Raw genomic sequence first — 17,394 nt, forward strand, 5'->3', positions numbered from 1 at the left:
CCAATGTTGTCTTATTCTTAAAGTACTGTTGGCCTATTGATGTTGGAATATAGTATTGGGGGTGGGGGAGACACCAAGAATATGTGTGCTGAGTTGTTAATACAAGTGTGTATGCTTGTGACAAAATACGAGCATGCTAAAGAAACTTTATTTCAAGCGAGTGTAAACAAAACATGCAGCACTCCAAATTTACCTTTAGAAAAGTTTTTTTGCAAGTACAATTTGTGAAGATCATTCTAAACAATAAACAAAGAAAAGGTGAATTTTTTAATAGTTTTGGCTTATGCCTCTCATACCTTCCTAACGATTGTCTTAAGTGTTAAAGTTAAAAGTAGAGTTTTTTTCGTGTTGGCATTATGTTACATTTACAATTTTAAATATAAGTATATATGTAAAAATGATATTTAGAATAAAAAGTATCTAGCAGTAGCGAAGAGTTGGCAGCTTTTATTTTCTGAATACTTTATAGGATAGTAAGAAATTTAAAATTTTATTTTAATAAAAAGAAGCTTTAAAGAATGCTGTTAGTGCATCTTCTTGCTCTTATTGTAGATCCAAGGGTACTACTGTCACACATTATTCACTCCAGTTATCCATGTACATTTTTAATGCTTAGAAGGCTGAATGTTTGGGTCATACCAGAAAAGAGAGGAATAGAGGATACCTTGTGTTCAGGATGATTTAAGTTTGCATAAGCTGTTCAGAGGGTTCCTTTAGAATTATTTTCATTTTGATGGCTTTAAGTGTATGCCATGAAATTTTATTAACTACATTGTTTTGCAATTCTGAAACCAAAAATCAGAATTCCTGCCTCAAGAGTGTTGGCTGCCATGACTGCTGCCAGACTGCTTTCAGTACCTCACTTAAATCTGATATCCCGGCAGTATAATGCAGCCCAATGGAAGTGCCTTTGTATTTATCTGTTTTTACTCAGTCACTTTCAGAACAAATCAGTATTTTAACAGTGTCTGTTGCCTACTACCAGGCACTGTAGAATGTGCATGCACGTACTGTGTAGCTCTTACGTGTTCCTTCAGGCTTTATTTCCACTGTATGCATACAGTAACCACTTTTCATCATGCATGTCTTTGTCAATCAACTAACTTTTTTCCCCTTTTCATTGAAGGCTGTTTATATGCCAATTTTAAAAATGTTGACCTTTTAAAATATCTCTGCATGAGGAGAAATTGTCACTAACTTCTGAAAGGGAAATCTTTTTCCCTACCCCCCACCTTCTTGAAAACTAAAATACAGTTGTATAGATCAAGTCTTCCAAGAGTAAACTTTTTAGGCAGAAATGAAACACAGAACATTATAGTCTAAATTGTTCACATAAAAGCATGTAAAGCAAGGTATCATTATAGGCAAATATTTTGCAGCTTTAAAAATGGCAAAGGCTGCTTGACGTTCACAGTAACTTAAGTTGTACAATGAGAAGTTGTTTTGCACAGACTTGCTTGTTAACGTGCATGAATTTTGGAAGGTTAAGATGCTAAGTAGTTTTGTCAAAAATTAGATTTTGTCCAGGTAATGTGATTGATGAAAGTTTTACTCTATACAGTTTGAAATGCTCACTGGTACTCTACCTTTCCAAGGGAAAGACAGAAAAGAAACCATGACTATGATTCTCAAGTGAGTACACTCTTATTTATATATCTCATCAGGTATTCTACAGGGATGCCCTCCGGGCTGCAATATCTAATTTCTACTCTTCCCTCATTTCCAAAGGTACTGGTAAATCCTCACTCCCTATTCCATACTATTAATTCCCTCTGCTGCCTATCTAATTTGCCTTTCTATTCCTCCCCCATATCAGGTACAAAGAATTTCATAGCAGCTCTTTAATCTGTAATAATAACTTTTCCAACCATATGATCTTTCCCATCTTATTTCCATATTTTTTAACTTTCTTATCCTTTTTGATAACCTGTGCATTTTTTCCTTGTTTTTGTTTTAGCTTTTTTTTTTTGAGAAAGTATTTTCTCTCCTTATCCTTCTCTATCTTACCAGCTCCTTACCCCACTTCTTTATATTACTGGTGCTGCCAATAACTTGTTTCCCTGATACTTCCCCTATTTGCTAAAGTGCATCTTCCCTTATGTACTCTCCTATGACATGCCCAAGCTCCATTTTTCCCCTTTGCTATTTCCAGTATAGGTTTTGCATTAGCTATATTGTGGAAATTGCTTTCCTTCATGCAGTTAACATTTTTGTTTTTGCTGATGAAGGCCTGTTTTTTTTTCCTTGCTGATCCCCTACATATTCTCTGAACTCATACAGCCTGTGACATAAATGTCCTGCTTTTGGGACTGTAGCCTAATGCTGTGCAAACAATTCTGTTTCCTCGTGTCATAGTTTCACTTCTCTGTTTCCAGCCATTTTTTACTAATACAATTTTTTTCCATGGAAGCTCATAAAACTCATCTTTTTTCTGCTTCATCGTTTATCATTGTTCTTAGTCCCGTTACCGCTTGTCTACCTATATATCAAAGCCAGCATTTCTTTTGCAGCAACAGCCTGTTTGAATATATGAAATTCTTTCGTATTTTTTTGACGTAATTAGAATGTGAAAACTGATAGAAAACAAACTCATTCTTTTCCTTGCTTTTGCTTTCATAATGCATACGTATTAAGTTATTCTTTGCCCTTGTTTTTCTTCCTCATCTTATATTTGCAAATGTATTTAGTGGTGCTAATTTCTTCTGTTGCCTCAATACCATGCCAGTTCAAATCTTCATGTTGTGATTATTGAATGTCTTTAACTAAAAGGTTCTATCTATTCACAGCAAGCATAAACTCCTTCTGACCACCTCCTATTTACAGGAAGCTAGTCTGAGATAGTTCTGCTGCACTGTCACTTATTTCAGGAGCCATGAATTTTTTTTCCATCCATGTCTCACGAGTCACATCTTTCTCTTCTCCACCTGCATGTGATTCCACTCTGTTCCTCAATAGTCTTTCCACTGTTGCTACAAAAATCTTCTGTATTCATCTGCCATGTAGAATATCCTGCTTGTATCTCCCCAGTTAACTGACATTCATAACTACTGTCATATTTCATCTGAGCATGTATCTCTAATTCCCTTTCCAATTTCTTTCTTTTCTCACATTCTAATCTTTGTTATTAGTTTCAGAGAGCTGCACAAAAAATGTGGTATGAAGTAAAGAAATCTTACCTCTATTTTAATGTTCTGTACACTTATGGTTATTACAAACATCTAAATTTGTTTTGCTGTTGGTAATATGAACAGCTGAAAACCAGGAGATATTTTAAAGTCTCTTCTGATAAGTTCACATTTTTTGTCTGGCCCCATAAGAATGGCAGTACGGTTTCTTTTTATTTTTCTGTATACTAGTAAATGTACTATATTTCTCCTTAAATTTTTCATAAAACTGTTTAAAATAGACAGGTGTGCATATGAATTCATGTATTTGTAGGGTATCATTTAAGATATGTTGCTTTTCTTATCTCCTGTTCATGAAAATCCACAGAAGATGCATTCTTCTCACAACACCTGTTTTCCTGGGCTCTTAATTTCTCACAAAACTACCAAGACAAATTTTTGTTTCTTCTTGTGTGTTTTACTTAAAACTGAGAAACTCTGCAATTTGAAGAAATCATAGTTTGCAGCAATAAAGTTAACTTGTTAAAATATCTTTTCTTCTTTACTGAAGAGGTATGCCTTCATATAAAATTTTGTCTTCATCCATCAGGAATGTCAGAAGAAAACTGCTGTCGCTCATGTAGTTGTATAACCTAGGACCTCTAAGGACCTGGCAATTGCCTTTTCTTCTGCTGTGTCACATGGCCAGTAAAGGATTTTGTGAAAGGTGCTCCTTCATGATGGAAAGGGAGCAATGACAGTCTTAATTTCTGTGGTTTGCACAAGAGCCTCCAATTTACACCACTGTGGACTGCAGTACATACCAGTCCTCTAGAATTTATTCTACATATTTTGTTTCTGTTCATTGAGCCACTTCTCTGTAAGATTAATTGCAGTTATGTTTTTGGCCTGGCTTTAGATTTTTTCTAAGCAGTTGACCTCTCATGCTGAACCTCCAGGGCAGCATCCTACTGTTGGAGCTGTTTTGGATTATAATAGGACAAAGATTTCCACCCACTCCAGCACAGTCCTATCATATTTAGTTGTCGGTTTTCTGTCCTTCATTAACATTGTAAATTATACCATTGTGCTTCTGCAGACAATATGTTCCTTGCTTCCTTCTTCCAGTGTAGCTCTCCAATACTTTGCTGTGAGCAGAAATGACATCAAGTGAACATGCAATGAAATTACTCATATTACGTGCATGAGCAAGAATTCAGCTACTAGTGGTGCATGGCAATCAGGGAAGCATTGAATGGCCCACTGCCCATTCCTTCACTCAGTGGTCTCGATCTGCCTGTAGTATGTTATTGAGAGTTCAAAGAAGGCAAAAGTTTTTCAGACTTGCCCCCACCCTGGCTTCTTTAATACAGAAAGAAATGGAAAAGTTAGTAAATTCTAGTTTTAAAGTAATGAATAGTGAATCAATGGCAGCATGTATGCACTTGCTGAAGTGACAGAGAGGTGGACATCTATGAATAGCTAGAACACAAGGCAAATCACATCTTCTGCTTGAAACACATATAAGGCTTGTGTTGTGGATTGTTACAGAAAAATACAAGCTCAGGTTGAAAAAGAGATGGAAAGGATGGAATTATATCCATCCTTACCTTTATCATGGTCATAAGAAGTGAGACCTAGTAACAGTGAGAAGATGGAGTCTTCATTAAAATGGGGAGGAGAAAAATATGGTGTGGATTATAAAACAAAATTAAATGACAGAACTACAAAAACTTAAATCTAAAAATTCAAGACTGGCAAGTTGGAAAAGTAGTATTTGAAATGGGGGGGAGAAAGGAAGGAGGAAGTGATCTTTTTCTCCTTTTTTACCTGCTAATCTTGCAAGATCTGTCCTACTTTAATTCAATTTTTACCTTCTAGCATAGGTTTCCTGTTGTTTTACTTGGGTGTTCTTAGTGTATGTTATACTGTGGTAGTTTTCTTACCCCTTCTAAAATGTCTTTTGTCTGACTATCAAAATGAATTTGCTTGTTTGGTAATTTATTTGGTAATAACTGAACTTAAACGCGGATCAAAACATATTACAAAAATTTGTAACAGTTTGCAAACTGTTATCCTATTACTATTCTTTCCTACATTTTTTTTACCACCTCTTCCTCTAGTTAAGTTCTTGAGTCCACACTGAAAATACAATACTCAAAACAGGAGGGCAAAAAAAAGAAATTACAGATTTACATGACTGACAGCACTTTTGCTCTGTTTCTGATGTCTGAAGGCAGTTTCTCAGTGATGCTATTTTGTTTGATACAGATTTCTTGAATGACAAGGGACAGGGGGAAGACAGAGTTAATTCTTACCTAAATATGTTTGTATGCTATTAATTTTTTTTGTTCTCTAGGGCCAAACTTGGGATGCCCCAGTTCTTGAGTCCTGAAGCACAGAGTCTTCTGAGAATGCTCTTCAAAAGAAACCCAGCAAACAGATTAGGTAAAGTGTTTAGCAGAATATTTTAAATTTGATCATAAAGTTGATAACATCAATGATCATTAAACAGACTAAATAAGTATACAGTTTCTTGTGTAAAGTAGGCTTTGTAGTAAGAACATAGTTTGCCTCTTTGCTTTTCTATGATCAACAAAATATTATTTCTGCTATTCATGTCGAAAATAAATGCAGAAGAAATAAGAAATATAATTTTGCTAGACATTCTTTTGACCAAGAAGAAAATAATTCACAGACACTTTTCTTCCTTATAAAAGGAGCAGGTCCAGATGGAGTTGAAGAAATTAAGAGGCATGCATTCTTTTCCAAAATAGATTGGAATGTGAGTATCTATTTCAAAATTAGTTCAGTAAATTTCTTGGTTAAATGTTTGGTGGTGTTGAATAACTTTTTAATTCACTCTGGCCTATGCCTTCTCTCCAGAAATTGTACAGGAGAGAAATTCATCCTCCTTTTAAACCTGCAACTGGCAGACCTGAAGATACATTTTATTTTGACCCTGAGTTTACAGCAAAAACTCCAAAAGGTAAAAAGAGAATAAGTAAACAATTTACATATTCAAAAATTAGAAACATTGTTCCTGTTCAACTTATGTACAGTGTATTGTTCTTCCAGGTGTTGCTGGGCTAAATGAATGCTCACAGAGAAGTAGTCCATAGTTCATAAAAGTTTTTGTGGTCCTTCGTGTAAATATCACGAGGATATTTAACTGAGCTGTCCTATGTTAAAAATGAAGTAATCCTCAGCAACAAAACATATACATAAGTTCAATTTTATTTATCTAAGTAATCTCGTTTTTTTTAATCCAAAAAGATTATCTGTGTCTGTGTCTCTTTGAAGGTTATATTCTGTGGCTTCATTTAATTCATGATGGTGACTCTACATACTATGCATATGTAGCAACTTAGTAATTTCAGACTTTGGGTGGCAAAGTTGCTGTTTCAGTGCCATCTGTGTCTGCGTAGTTTTACACTGATCCGTTCAAAATATGATAGACATTTTTATCTTTACAAATTCAGGGTGTTACTAGAATTTGAGTGCTGCTTCTCCATAAATCTAACATAGATATGCTGCTATATGTAAATATTTTCTGCAGAGTATTGTTTTTTGTATAATAAAATATTGTCTGACAGCAATATGATCTTTGTAATCCTTGATTATCAGTTGTGCTTCCAGATGGTATATGCAGAACAGTTCGGTAATTATTTGTATTTTGGTCCTCAGAAACACTTTCTGCAAATTCCAGTTTCTGTGCACCTTCTAGAATAAAGCTGTAATTTCCTCTTCAGAGTAAATATAATCTCATCTCTACATTTTAAAAACTCTGTTTTTAAGTAGAAGATGTGTTTTTCAGATTCACCTGGTATCCCACCTAGTGCTAATGCACATCAACTTTTTCGGGGATTTAGTTTCGTAGCTATTGCATCAGATGATGAAAGCCAAGCAATGCAGACAGTTGGAGTGCATTCAATTGTCCAGGTGAGTACATCTGCTTTAAAAAAAAAAAAAGTCAATAAAGCAGTATTGCTGTCTCTTGGTGGAGGGATTGTTTCCTTCATCACAGAATGAAGTACCGTGACAAAGTCGTTATCACCTTTATACAAGAAAAGTAAGGAGCAGATTATGTTATCCAAACAAAACCTCTGAAGGTGCAAGGTCTGTTTAATTACTGAGCAGACATGGGTGTGAATAGACTTCAACCCTTAAATGGAAACATTCTACCATCTATACTGTAATAACTTCAATATCACAGAATCATTAAGATTAGAAAAGACCCTTAAGACCATTGAGTCCAGCTGTTAACCTAGCACTGCCAAGTCCACCAGTAAACCATGTCCCTAAGCACCACATCCACACATCTTTTAAATACCTCCAGGGATGGTGACTCAAGATCATCAAGTCCAACCATTAACCCAACATCACTATGCGCACTAAACCATGTCCCGAAACGCCACATCCACACATTTTTTGAATGCTTCCAGTGATGGTGACTCCATCCCCTCCCTGGGCAGCCTGTTCCAATGCTTGACCACTCTCTCAGTAAAGAAATTTTTCCTGATATCTAGTCTAAACCTCCCCTGGCACAAATTGAGTCCACTTCCTCTTGTCCTATTGCTGGTTACTTGGGAGAAGAGACCAACACCCACCTCAACACAACCCCCTTTCAGCGAGTTGTAGAGAGCGATAAGGTCTCCCCTCAGCCTCCTCTTCTCCAGACTGAACAACCCCAGTTCCCTCAGCTGCTCCTCATAAGACTTGTGCTCCAGACCCCTCACCAGCTTCGTTGCCCTTCTCTGGACACACTGCAGCACCTCAATGTCCTTCTTGTAGTGAGTGGCCCAAAACTGAACACAGGATTCGAGGTGCGGCCTCACCAGTGCCGAGTACAGGGGCACGATCACTTCCCTACTCCTGCTGGCCACACTAGTTCTGATACAGGCCAGGATGCTGTAAGTATAAGGTGGAGGGGAATAACAGACATCTTGATCTTTTTCCCCCATGCATGAAAATACTGGTTTATTTCTACAGTACAGGTGGAGGCGCTGGAGTACAATTGTGAATTGTATCTGGATGTTTTGGATTGCTTTGTGTTTTGGAACCTATAACCCAGGACGTATTCTGTCCCTCCCAAGCCACTTTAAGTTAATGTGCTAATCTGTGATATTTTGTGACCAATTTCAGTGTATCATATAAGGCAATGTTACAGTACCTACACAAACTTTGGCTTCCTAGCAGTATTAGAATGACTCCAGTACAGTCTCCTGTATTAATAATTGTGAGGCTGTCACTTTTAATAGCCTAATTCAGTTGCTATTCTTATATGTTCTGTTATAAGCCAGGACTGCTTATTTTTGGACAACAAGGCTTTTCTTAGGTGTAAGTCTTGTGTGAGACAGAAAAGGTGGACCTCATGCTAGAATGAGGGAGGGGCATGCCTTGCCTCCTTGTGAGGCTGAGGTCATTGTGAAAGCACCCATCAGCACTGGAGAGTTTGCAGCCTGTGGGGAAAAAAGCAGATGCACGTGCAGGAAAGCAAACTGGAAGACCTCTGCAAAAATTGTATTTCTACCTCTTCTTTCTGTTTTTAATAATTCTAATTATTGAGGAAGGCTGAGTTGTGAAAATCAACTGGTAACCTAAATTGTGTTGAAAACTTCTTATTGGTGTATAGGTAGGAATAAAAAGGTATGCTGTATGATTGGGTTTATTTATATTTTTACTGCAATGATATTTTGCACGTCTGAGAGAATTTTTAAAACACAGTTTATTCAGAACATGAATACCTCTTGTATTTCTTTAATCCTCTTACTATGTATAGAATAGTCATAATGTATTTGTTTGTACACATGACCTGTTTCATGTGTAATGAACCATTAAATTTCAAGGGTTTTTAGATCCTTTTTTATTCTAAAGAAGCTATCTGATTTGGTATATGGGTCAGAATGACTTCTGGTCCTGAAGTCTTGCTAAAAGTTTCTACAAGGTCTTCTGTGCTCCTTCTTACCCACATAGATTTTTGGATTAAATTCTGTATCTTTGTATATGGTTTCTGTCTCTTGTAAAAGTCTATTTCTCTGCTGCCTTTCCTCTGTGCCCCTCAACCACTTCCTCACTCCTATTTCCTCTTTTCTGTGCTGCAGGATACCCAGATGGTTTCCTGCAAATGCTTTGCATCCTTTGCACAAACGCCTTATACTAGAACACCATTTCCTTCCCTTACAGGAGTCAACACTTGTCCTTCTTTCAGCTTTTTATTTCTGTGAAAGGATTTTTGACTGCCATTCCACGCGATTTCCAGTTAATCTGTCTCTTCAGTATGTCTGAATTTTCCAGCTGGCATTCATGTATTCAGATAATAGAAACAGTGATGCTGTTTTACCATTATTTTATAATGTAGTCTTCTGGTCATCTTTGTTTTGGAGATTCTATCTTTAAATTAATAAATCAGTAACCAGAAACATCATGTTGTCAGTTTCTAAAATACAGTGTGCATTATTTACAAAGTATTTAATATATAATTTATCTCATACTAATAGCAAACAGAAGGTAGTGGCTGTTTAGACTACTTGGACCTAGTACAGTCATCAGTTTAAAACTCGAAGCAAATCACTAGGAATTCAAAAAAATTATTCTTAATATTAATTATTATATATTTAGAATAGTCATTAATTGATAATGTTATTTTGGTAGCAGTTGCACAGGAACAGCATTCAGTTTACTGATGGATATGAAGTAAAGGAAGATATCGGAGTTGGATCTTACTCTATCTGCAAGAGATGTATTCATAAAGCTTCAAATATGGAATATGCTGTAAAGGTAATTACTTTGTTATAAAACACACAACTCTCTTCAGTTTTTAGCATCAGTGACATTGGGCATCATTAATTTATTTGCCATAAAGAACATAGCAAATATAGATAATTTTTTTAATATTAAAAAATGTAGATACAAATGTGAATTATACTAATCAACCAAATAAAATATTTACTGGCAGATATTTATATAGAATTGCTATTGGTTTTGTTGTCTATATGCTGGTTTTGGTGGTGAAAAGCAGTCTTCAGTCTTTGAAACACCTATGTAATTACAGTAAAACTGATGAGAGTTACATGACTGATTCTAGAAGGAAATGTGCTATGAAAAGCTTACCTGACTTTCCATCATTTTTTAAAAATACAATATGGGGGGTTTTGCTTCCAAAGTAGATTCATAAATTTTCAGATAGCTAGGAGTTTATAACAGTTTTTAACAAGGTTTCTGATGTTGTTTTTATGCTATTCTATTGGGCTTTCTAGCACTTCATTGAACGCATTAAATTCTTAGTTGAAATCAGTAGAATTCCCAAAAGTGGAATCATAAGTTTATCTTGTTGGCTTTCTGTATAACACTGTGGAGCTGAGTGGTTATTATGAAAGCAGGAGTATAGATTAGCAGACTTTAAAAGGAAGAAAAAACTAAATGCTGTATTGTGAGGCAGTTACCTGCTTGAATTTTTGAACAGTTTACTACTCAGATGTGTAAAATGCGAAGATAAATTATGTTTTGCTGTATCCTTGTCCACAGATTGTCTACTGGAAACCCTTCAATTTCAATTCGGTAGTTACACACTTGTCATTATTCTGGTTCTGCTTAGGAACAGATTTGACTTTTGTGCTTGCAATTTGAAGTAATTTCTCAAAACTCTAAGAAAGTACTGGCATAGCTGTTAATTCTCAAAGCCGTAGAATTTATCACAGTCCTCACAAGGATTGCCTCGCTTTTCTGCTGCCTGTATTGTGGCTTTTTTCCTGCAAGGAATCATGAAAAAAGAATAAGGTGATTAGTGTTCAATGTGTTGGGATGGTGCTTGTAGCAGTAAGGGCTTTAGGAAGTCAAGAGGAAGAAGGGGTAAGACAGAGATGGAGAAAGGTATTAAGAGGAAATTCTGCAAGTTCAGAAGGAGAGAAAAAAGGAGAATAAGAATACGTTTTAAATAGGGCAAAATAATGTTTTGCTTGTTTGCATGGGGAGAACTTCAGATCCTATCAGGCAAGCCTCCAGAGATTCCAATGAACTTTCATAACAGAATGCTTCTCTGGATTAACTCTTAAGAAATTTTTCCTTTTTCTTATTTTTTGATTCTCTTACTCTCCTGCTTTGTCTTTTGCTGCACAAAATAATTTGTTTGAGATTAGCCTTGTGAAAATTAGTTCATTAGCATTGTCAAACCAGTATCTCATGTCAAATTAGGAACTTCCTATTTTATTAAATGGTGGGTGACTGAAGTCTTATGTACTAAACAGCCTTGCATTATTTATCCCAGTCTGAGGGATGAGATCACTTATCCTCCAAAATTGTTTTCAACTGAGATTTTTCCCATGTTTTTCCAACATTTTTTGCTTTGCCTTGCTGTTCCAACTTAACAAACTTTGTTTCGATTATAATCCATGCCCTTTACCAACAACAATAAATATTGCTTATCTGTTTATGCCAGTAAGCATGCCAAAGTGTTACACTATACAATGTTCACAAAAAGAATTATGCCTATGTACCTATTTGCTCTTGTAGATCATTGACAAGAGTAAAAGAGATCCAACAGAGGAGATTGAAATCCTACTGCGCTATGGACAGCATCCAAATATTATTACCCTAAAAGATGTAAGTAGTATATTAAAGACATCCGTTAGTGTATTATAATTGCATATCACTTTCTAATTTGAGACATGACAAACTACGTGTTTTAGATTTATGTCACTGTTTTTCAGTATTTAAAAATGAAACAATGTCCTAATGCAGTTTATTCAACAGTATCCAATTTTTACTGAGATGTCTCACTGTCATCTTTTAAAGGTGCTTATATTTTGGTACAACATAATCCTAAGCACCCAAATAATTCATCCTTCATAAATCCCAGCACAGGAATAATTAATTTAAAATGGTCTGTATTTTTAAAAGAACAAGCAAGTTTTTCGGTTGCTTAGTTAACCTCAAATCTACTTTTGTTTACATTAGTCAAAAGCAATTTTAAAGTGCATTATTATGTAAATGAGGACGTGCTGTTTCAGATAGCACAATACCCAGTCATTTTCATGGATAGTAACAAGTGTTACTCAGTAATGGACAAAATCTCTTCATATCCACAGTCATCACTTTTCTTTACCTGGTATCTTTATCTGGTCTTTGTACGGAAGATTATCTGGCTATGTTTTGCTTGTATTATTTGCTCTGACCATGGAAACACTTTGACCATAAAAAGAAAAGAATAACATAGTTTGGGAGGTAGAGGTTTTTCATAGTGAACAGTAGATTTTGAAGCTCTAACAGAAAAATTTGCTTTCTCGTCTTGATTATGCATTAAAGAGGATTAATTAAAAATTAAAAAGGCATATGATGAATGACTTTATTAGCCTGCAAGAAAGTATTCTGGTCCCCAAAACCAAACCTCAAGCAAAACAGCTAACCACTTAGAGGAAGCTGAGCTCAGCTGAAGGGAGATTCTCAGACATTTTGAAGTCATTAAGACAGTAGCTTGTAAATACTGTGGACATGAGTACTAGAGCACTCTGCCTCGAGGTCATCTCCTACGATAATCTGTCTTCACTTTATCAATATCATGTAGTTTGGCCCTTTCTTGGGAGAACAGAATAAGTCAGATATACCATGGAGCTTATCTTATTGCAAGCTAGATACCCACTTTCTCTTTGTTCTGCTTCATATGGTCTGACTATAAAGCTATCTGAAAGCAACAGTGCTAATATGGAACCTGCATCAGCATTCAGGTTGCTTTTAGTGATGCATGCTAGGTTTATGTGTTACTTTAATTCATAATAGAGGTTATGTTATTTAAGCAGGAAGGCAAACATAAGGAATGGGAATACTTACTGAACTTAAGCATTATGACTATTTTTCACTGAGAGAGAAATGCAGGCAGCCTTGAAAAGTTGCCACATACGCTGAATCGTTCTACTTTGTAATTAATTCTTCATCATCATCAGTCACCTTCCAGTAGGAACCATCTTTCATTCACACCAACAGTAATATGCACATAACAAAAGGAGACAACAACAAAAAAAATCCTTAAGTCCACAGAGGAAGAGAAGACAGTAGGCTGTAATTCTCACTTCTACTTCAGATCAGTTCCTCAAGCCCAGTTTATGGAAGTATGTCCACTGTAAGGAAAGAGATACAGGATTCATGTGTATTAGAAACTTGTTATAATAACCACTACTGTAAAAATTAAACACTGTTAAAAGTTTTCACTGTCCTAATACAGATGCTTGGGGCAGATTGCTTGTATATACCACAATGTAGTGGTGTGCTATTACAGCTTTCAGAGGAAAGTATAAGGAGTACTTGGCCTTCAGCCCTCAAACTCATCAAGAGCACCATGTGTTATTATACCAATAAAACTCAATGTTGATTTGACTCAATTTTTTATTCAGTTCCACACCAAAATTTAAATGTTTCTATTTTGAAATAACAAAATAAAATGTTTCAGCATTAAGTGCATGTCTTTGGAAATCGTTATTCTGCAAGAAATAATTTCTCTCTTTCCTTGTATTTCAAGAATAAATGCAGTAATATTTGAATTTAGCTTAGGATGGAAATTTTCATTCTTGCTCGGCCTTTTTATGTAATTGAATTCTGAAGGTCTTCGGATTGAAACAATGGATATTCAAAAGACCTAATTCTTTCTGCAATGCATAGTCCTCTGGGATTTTTCTTTCTGATTGTTATCAGTGGTCTTTTTCAGTTACACGGTATGTAAACAAAAGAAGGAGCTATATTGTGCTAAATCAGATGTCCTTCTTATCCAGTATCCTGCCTCTGGCAGTGGCCATTAGTGGATGCCTAGGAAACAGTGTAAGAACAGAGGAAGCGCACAGCTTCCAATAAACCATTACCTAGAAACTTCCTGTGCCAGACCGTTACATGTATTTTACCCTTTTTTACCTATTAGTTACTGTTCTGTAATAGAACTTTTATCCTGTTTTGAGTTATTTAAAGCATTGGCTAAAGAATCATTTCAGAAGCATTTTAGAAACCTGAATATAGTATATCCAGTTTTCCTGTCCAAGTGCTTATTTAGGAATTCCAAAAAACTCCTAATATGTATGCGAAATCTTTTTCACTTTGCAAAAAAACATGTTCTCTTTCTCCATTCCATTATATTTTGTTCATGTGCCTACACCTGTTTCTCCCTAGTTTCTTCCAGTTTGCCTTTTAGAGAAGACATACTGACTGATATTTGGCATGTGCCAGGAGTTCATTTTAAAAACTAGCATGACATTTATTATCTCGGCTTAATACTGTGAACCTAACTGTGAAGAAAACTTCAACGGTATTTATTCAGTGCAACAACTAAATTGATAATGCCGTTAGAGAAATCAGGGCGAGGGGAATGGTTTTGTTGGTTTAGTTTTTTATTTTTGGCAGGCAGACAGGACCAGCAAGGTGTAGCAGATAAAATAGTAACCAAATGCAAATTTTGCTTGAATGCCCCCTGCAGTACTGAGTTGTGTGTGTTTTGTCATGTCAAATGAAATAAGCTTATTTCCTCATGTTATACCAGGATTAGAGGGAGCCTACCTGTTAAACAAAAAAATCTAAAATGCTAGTTTAGCATCTAGAATGAGATAATTCTGCTTTTAATACTGTGTAATATTTGAAGTCTTCATAAAAACACATTCAGATGATCAGCCATTTATATTTCGGAGGGGGAGGGGATTGCTGTTAAATGAGAACATAGAAACCCATCATGTCTTACTCTCCTTAAGATCATAAGCTTGTCAAGCCTGCAGAATTATTTCTTTTTCACTCGTCCTCTTTTTTTTTTATTTGGCAAGACAATAAATCCTTTCAGTATAGTTAAGAGCACAAAAATTTCTAAGCTTAGAACTCTAGCAGTCTATATTTCCCAGCTAGCTTAAAACAAAGAAATTGGGATGAAAACTTTTTTTTTTAATTCAGCTGACATCTATTTATTTTACTACGACTTGGATGATTGTTTCTTTTTAAACTAGGGTTTTTTTCACATGTATTACTGAAGAGAATGATGACAACATCACCATGAAAAATAGGTTGAAATAATAATAGGGACAGTGTGTGAAAGGTTTCACTAAAGCAGGAACCACATTCGGGGTAAAGTTAAAACCCCAAGAAAGTGCAACTGAAATGAAATGCATAACTATACCTTAAAACATGTTTTGGTCTAGTTCAGTCTGTAGTGCCCCCTGGTGATAATATAAATAATTCTCAGCTACTGTTTCCCTAGAAGATAAAAGACATGCAAAAATTAAGCCATTTTCCATAACTAGAAGTAGGGGCTAAAATATACGTGTTTTAGTAATTTTAGACTTTGGTTTAGGCTTTATGTGTGGAGTAACATGTAAGTTGTGGACTTGTACCATAGCAGCTTTCTATGCATTAACTTCAGTGTTCAGAGGCCATTTGAGGTGAACTTAGTTTTTTCCTTTTTTTATCTGACACTTCAGTTGGAATTATCTCTGTTCATATTTGTAATTTGCTGCAATAACTGCTTCTAGAATTGGCTCTGGTTTTGCCTTAATTGGACTAGTATCCATTTGTTACTACTTAATTTCTCCCATGTCCAGTTTAATTTGTTTCAGTAAAACTATGTGAGGAAAACTACATGTTATTCATCCTTTTTTGTCTTTTTACATTTACAAGCCAGTATTTTTATGTTATTCTGTTATTGTACTACCTTTTTGTAGAAGGTTTTGTGTTTATGTCTGAAGATGAACAATGTTTGGATAGTGTGTGGGGTGAGAAATATGGGGGAAAATAATGGAAGAAAACAGCTTGTGGATGCACCTGCACTATCTCTGTACATTTCACAAGAAGATAGCAGAGCCTAATATTTTGAAGTTGACATCTTTGTGTACTTTTTGCAGGTGTATGATGATGGAAAATATGTATACGTAGTAACAGAACTTATGAAAGGAGGAGAACTGCTGGATAAAATTCTTAGGCAAAAATTTTTCTCAGAACGAGAAGCTAGTGCTGTTCTGTTCACAATAACAAAAACAGTTGAATATCTCCATGCACAAGGGGTAAGTTTTCATCTTGGGCAGAATGCGTATAGATGTTAATATTCTTCTCTTTCAGAAGTATAAACTCTTATCTTGACATGTTCTTCTGTGCAGTAATTAAGTAATTTTTGGTAAATAATTACATTGCAGCAGAAAAACATTCCTCATCAGCTGTGTAGATGTTCAGATAAAGGAGATGATGCAGCTGTTTCTCTTGTCCTGTATGCAGTCTGTCAGCAGTTCTGTGGAACATGCAGATAATGACTAATAGATAGGATAGGAGAGGAAACAAGCCAGGAAGAAGTGCTAGGACCACTGCTGTTGCTTAGCCATGGGATCTAATGTAATTCTAATCTCGTCATGTGATAGACCCTGAAAATTTATTTTCCACCTATCACACTTGTAATTTCTTCCACTTCTTGGTTTTGAAGAACACTGTTTACGAGTTAACTTCTGTGCCACAGGGTCAGGAAGTTGTAGTGGACTGTTAGGAGAAAGAAAATTAATGCTTCAGGAAATTAATTTGGAGACAGAGGAAGTAGTTCAAAGATAGACAAGGCAAATATGACAATTGCATGGCAAGAATGACAAGTCATATTGCATTTTTAAGTAAAGAAGAAAAGGGGGATAGAGAAAAAAACAAAGTAAGGGTGCAAGGAAAAAGTCAAGCTGCTAACATCTAATGTTATTATCCAGGGAAAGGTGCTTCAGAATGGATAGTAGTCAAATTATTTTAAGTAACAATTCAGCGTACACAGTTATTTCTGAGAGCTATTATTTCAGAAAATTTAGGGTCATAGTTTTCTGGTGTATCTTACTCTGTGATTCATCGCTTTCTTCAATCACTTGCTCACATGGGGGTTTTTATTTGAGCCCCTGTGCACGGGACTAGGATCCTTGGCCAGCAGTATCCATGGGAATTATGAATAAACCTCCATACCTTCTGTATTGAAATATAAATAAAAGACTAACAAAAATCATAACTTGTTCCCTTCTTACCACACGTAGCCAAAAAAGGCCCAATGTCCTTGCATCAAGTAAGGGGTTTTAGGGGCTTTTGTTTTTTTCTTTACTGTAGATCTTTGTAACTATTGGCATTTTAACTTGCATTACATCGTATGCTCTTTGGAACTTTTACTTTTGGCCGTTTTCAGATTGTCTTATGTTAAGTACACCTCTGCATGAAAGATGGCCACATATGTAAATAGTGAGCACTTCAGTAGTGTAATTTTTGTCTGGAAGAGTCACAGAATCACAGAAACACTTAGGCTGGAAAGGACCTTCAAGATCATCAA

General features: G+C 35.7%; 1 protein-coding gene across 1 annotated transcript in view; it reads left to right on the forward strand.

Moving 5' to 3' along the window:
- Nucleotides 1–16,146, forward strand: part of LOC104617686 (ribosomal protein S6 kinase alpha-3) — a gene marked incomplete at both ends in the record, with an annotated part of 18,320 nt that extends 2,174 nt beyond the window's left edge. Inside the window, 8 exons of the mRNA XM_010283067.1 lie at nt 1,562–1,632; nt 5,464–5,552; nt 5,825–5,889; nt 5,991–6,093; nt 6,922–7,046; nt 9,759–9,884; nt 11,616–11,705; nt 15,962–16,146. Of these exons, the coding sequence (XP_010281369.1) occupies nt 1,562–1,632; nt 5,464–5,552; nt 5,825–5,889; nt 5,991–6,093; nt 6,922–7,046; nt 9,759–9,884; nt 11,616–11,705; nt 15,962–16,146 (854 nt within the window). The remainder of the gene's footprint in view (nt 1–1,561; nt 1,633–5,463; nt 5,553–5,824; nt 5,890–5,990; nt 6,094–6,921; nt 7,047–9,758; nt 9,885–11,615; nt 11,706–15,961) is intronic.
- Nucleotides 16,147–17,394: the final 1,248 nt, after the last annotated feature.

Source organism: Phaethon lepturus, unplaced genomic scaffold (assembly GCF_000687285.1).
Source record: "Phaethon lepturus isolate BGI_N335 unplaced genomic scaffold, ASM68728v1 scaffold48752, whole genome shotgun sequence".
NCBI classification, from domain to species: Eukaryota; Metazoa; Chordata; class Aves; order Phaethontiformes; family Phaethontidae; genus Phaethon; species Phaethon lepturus.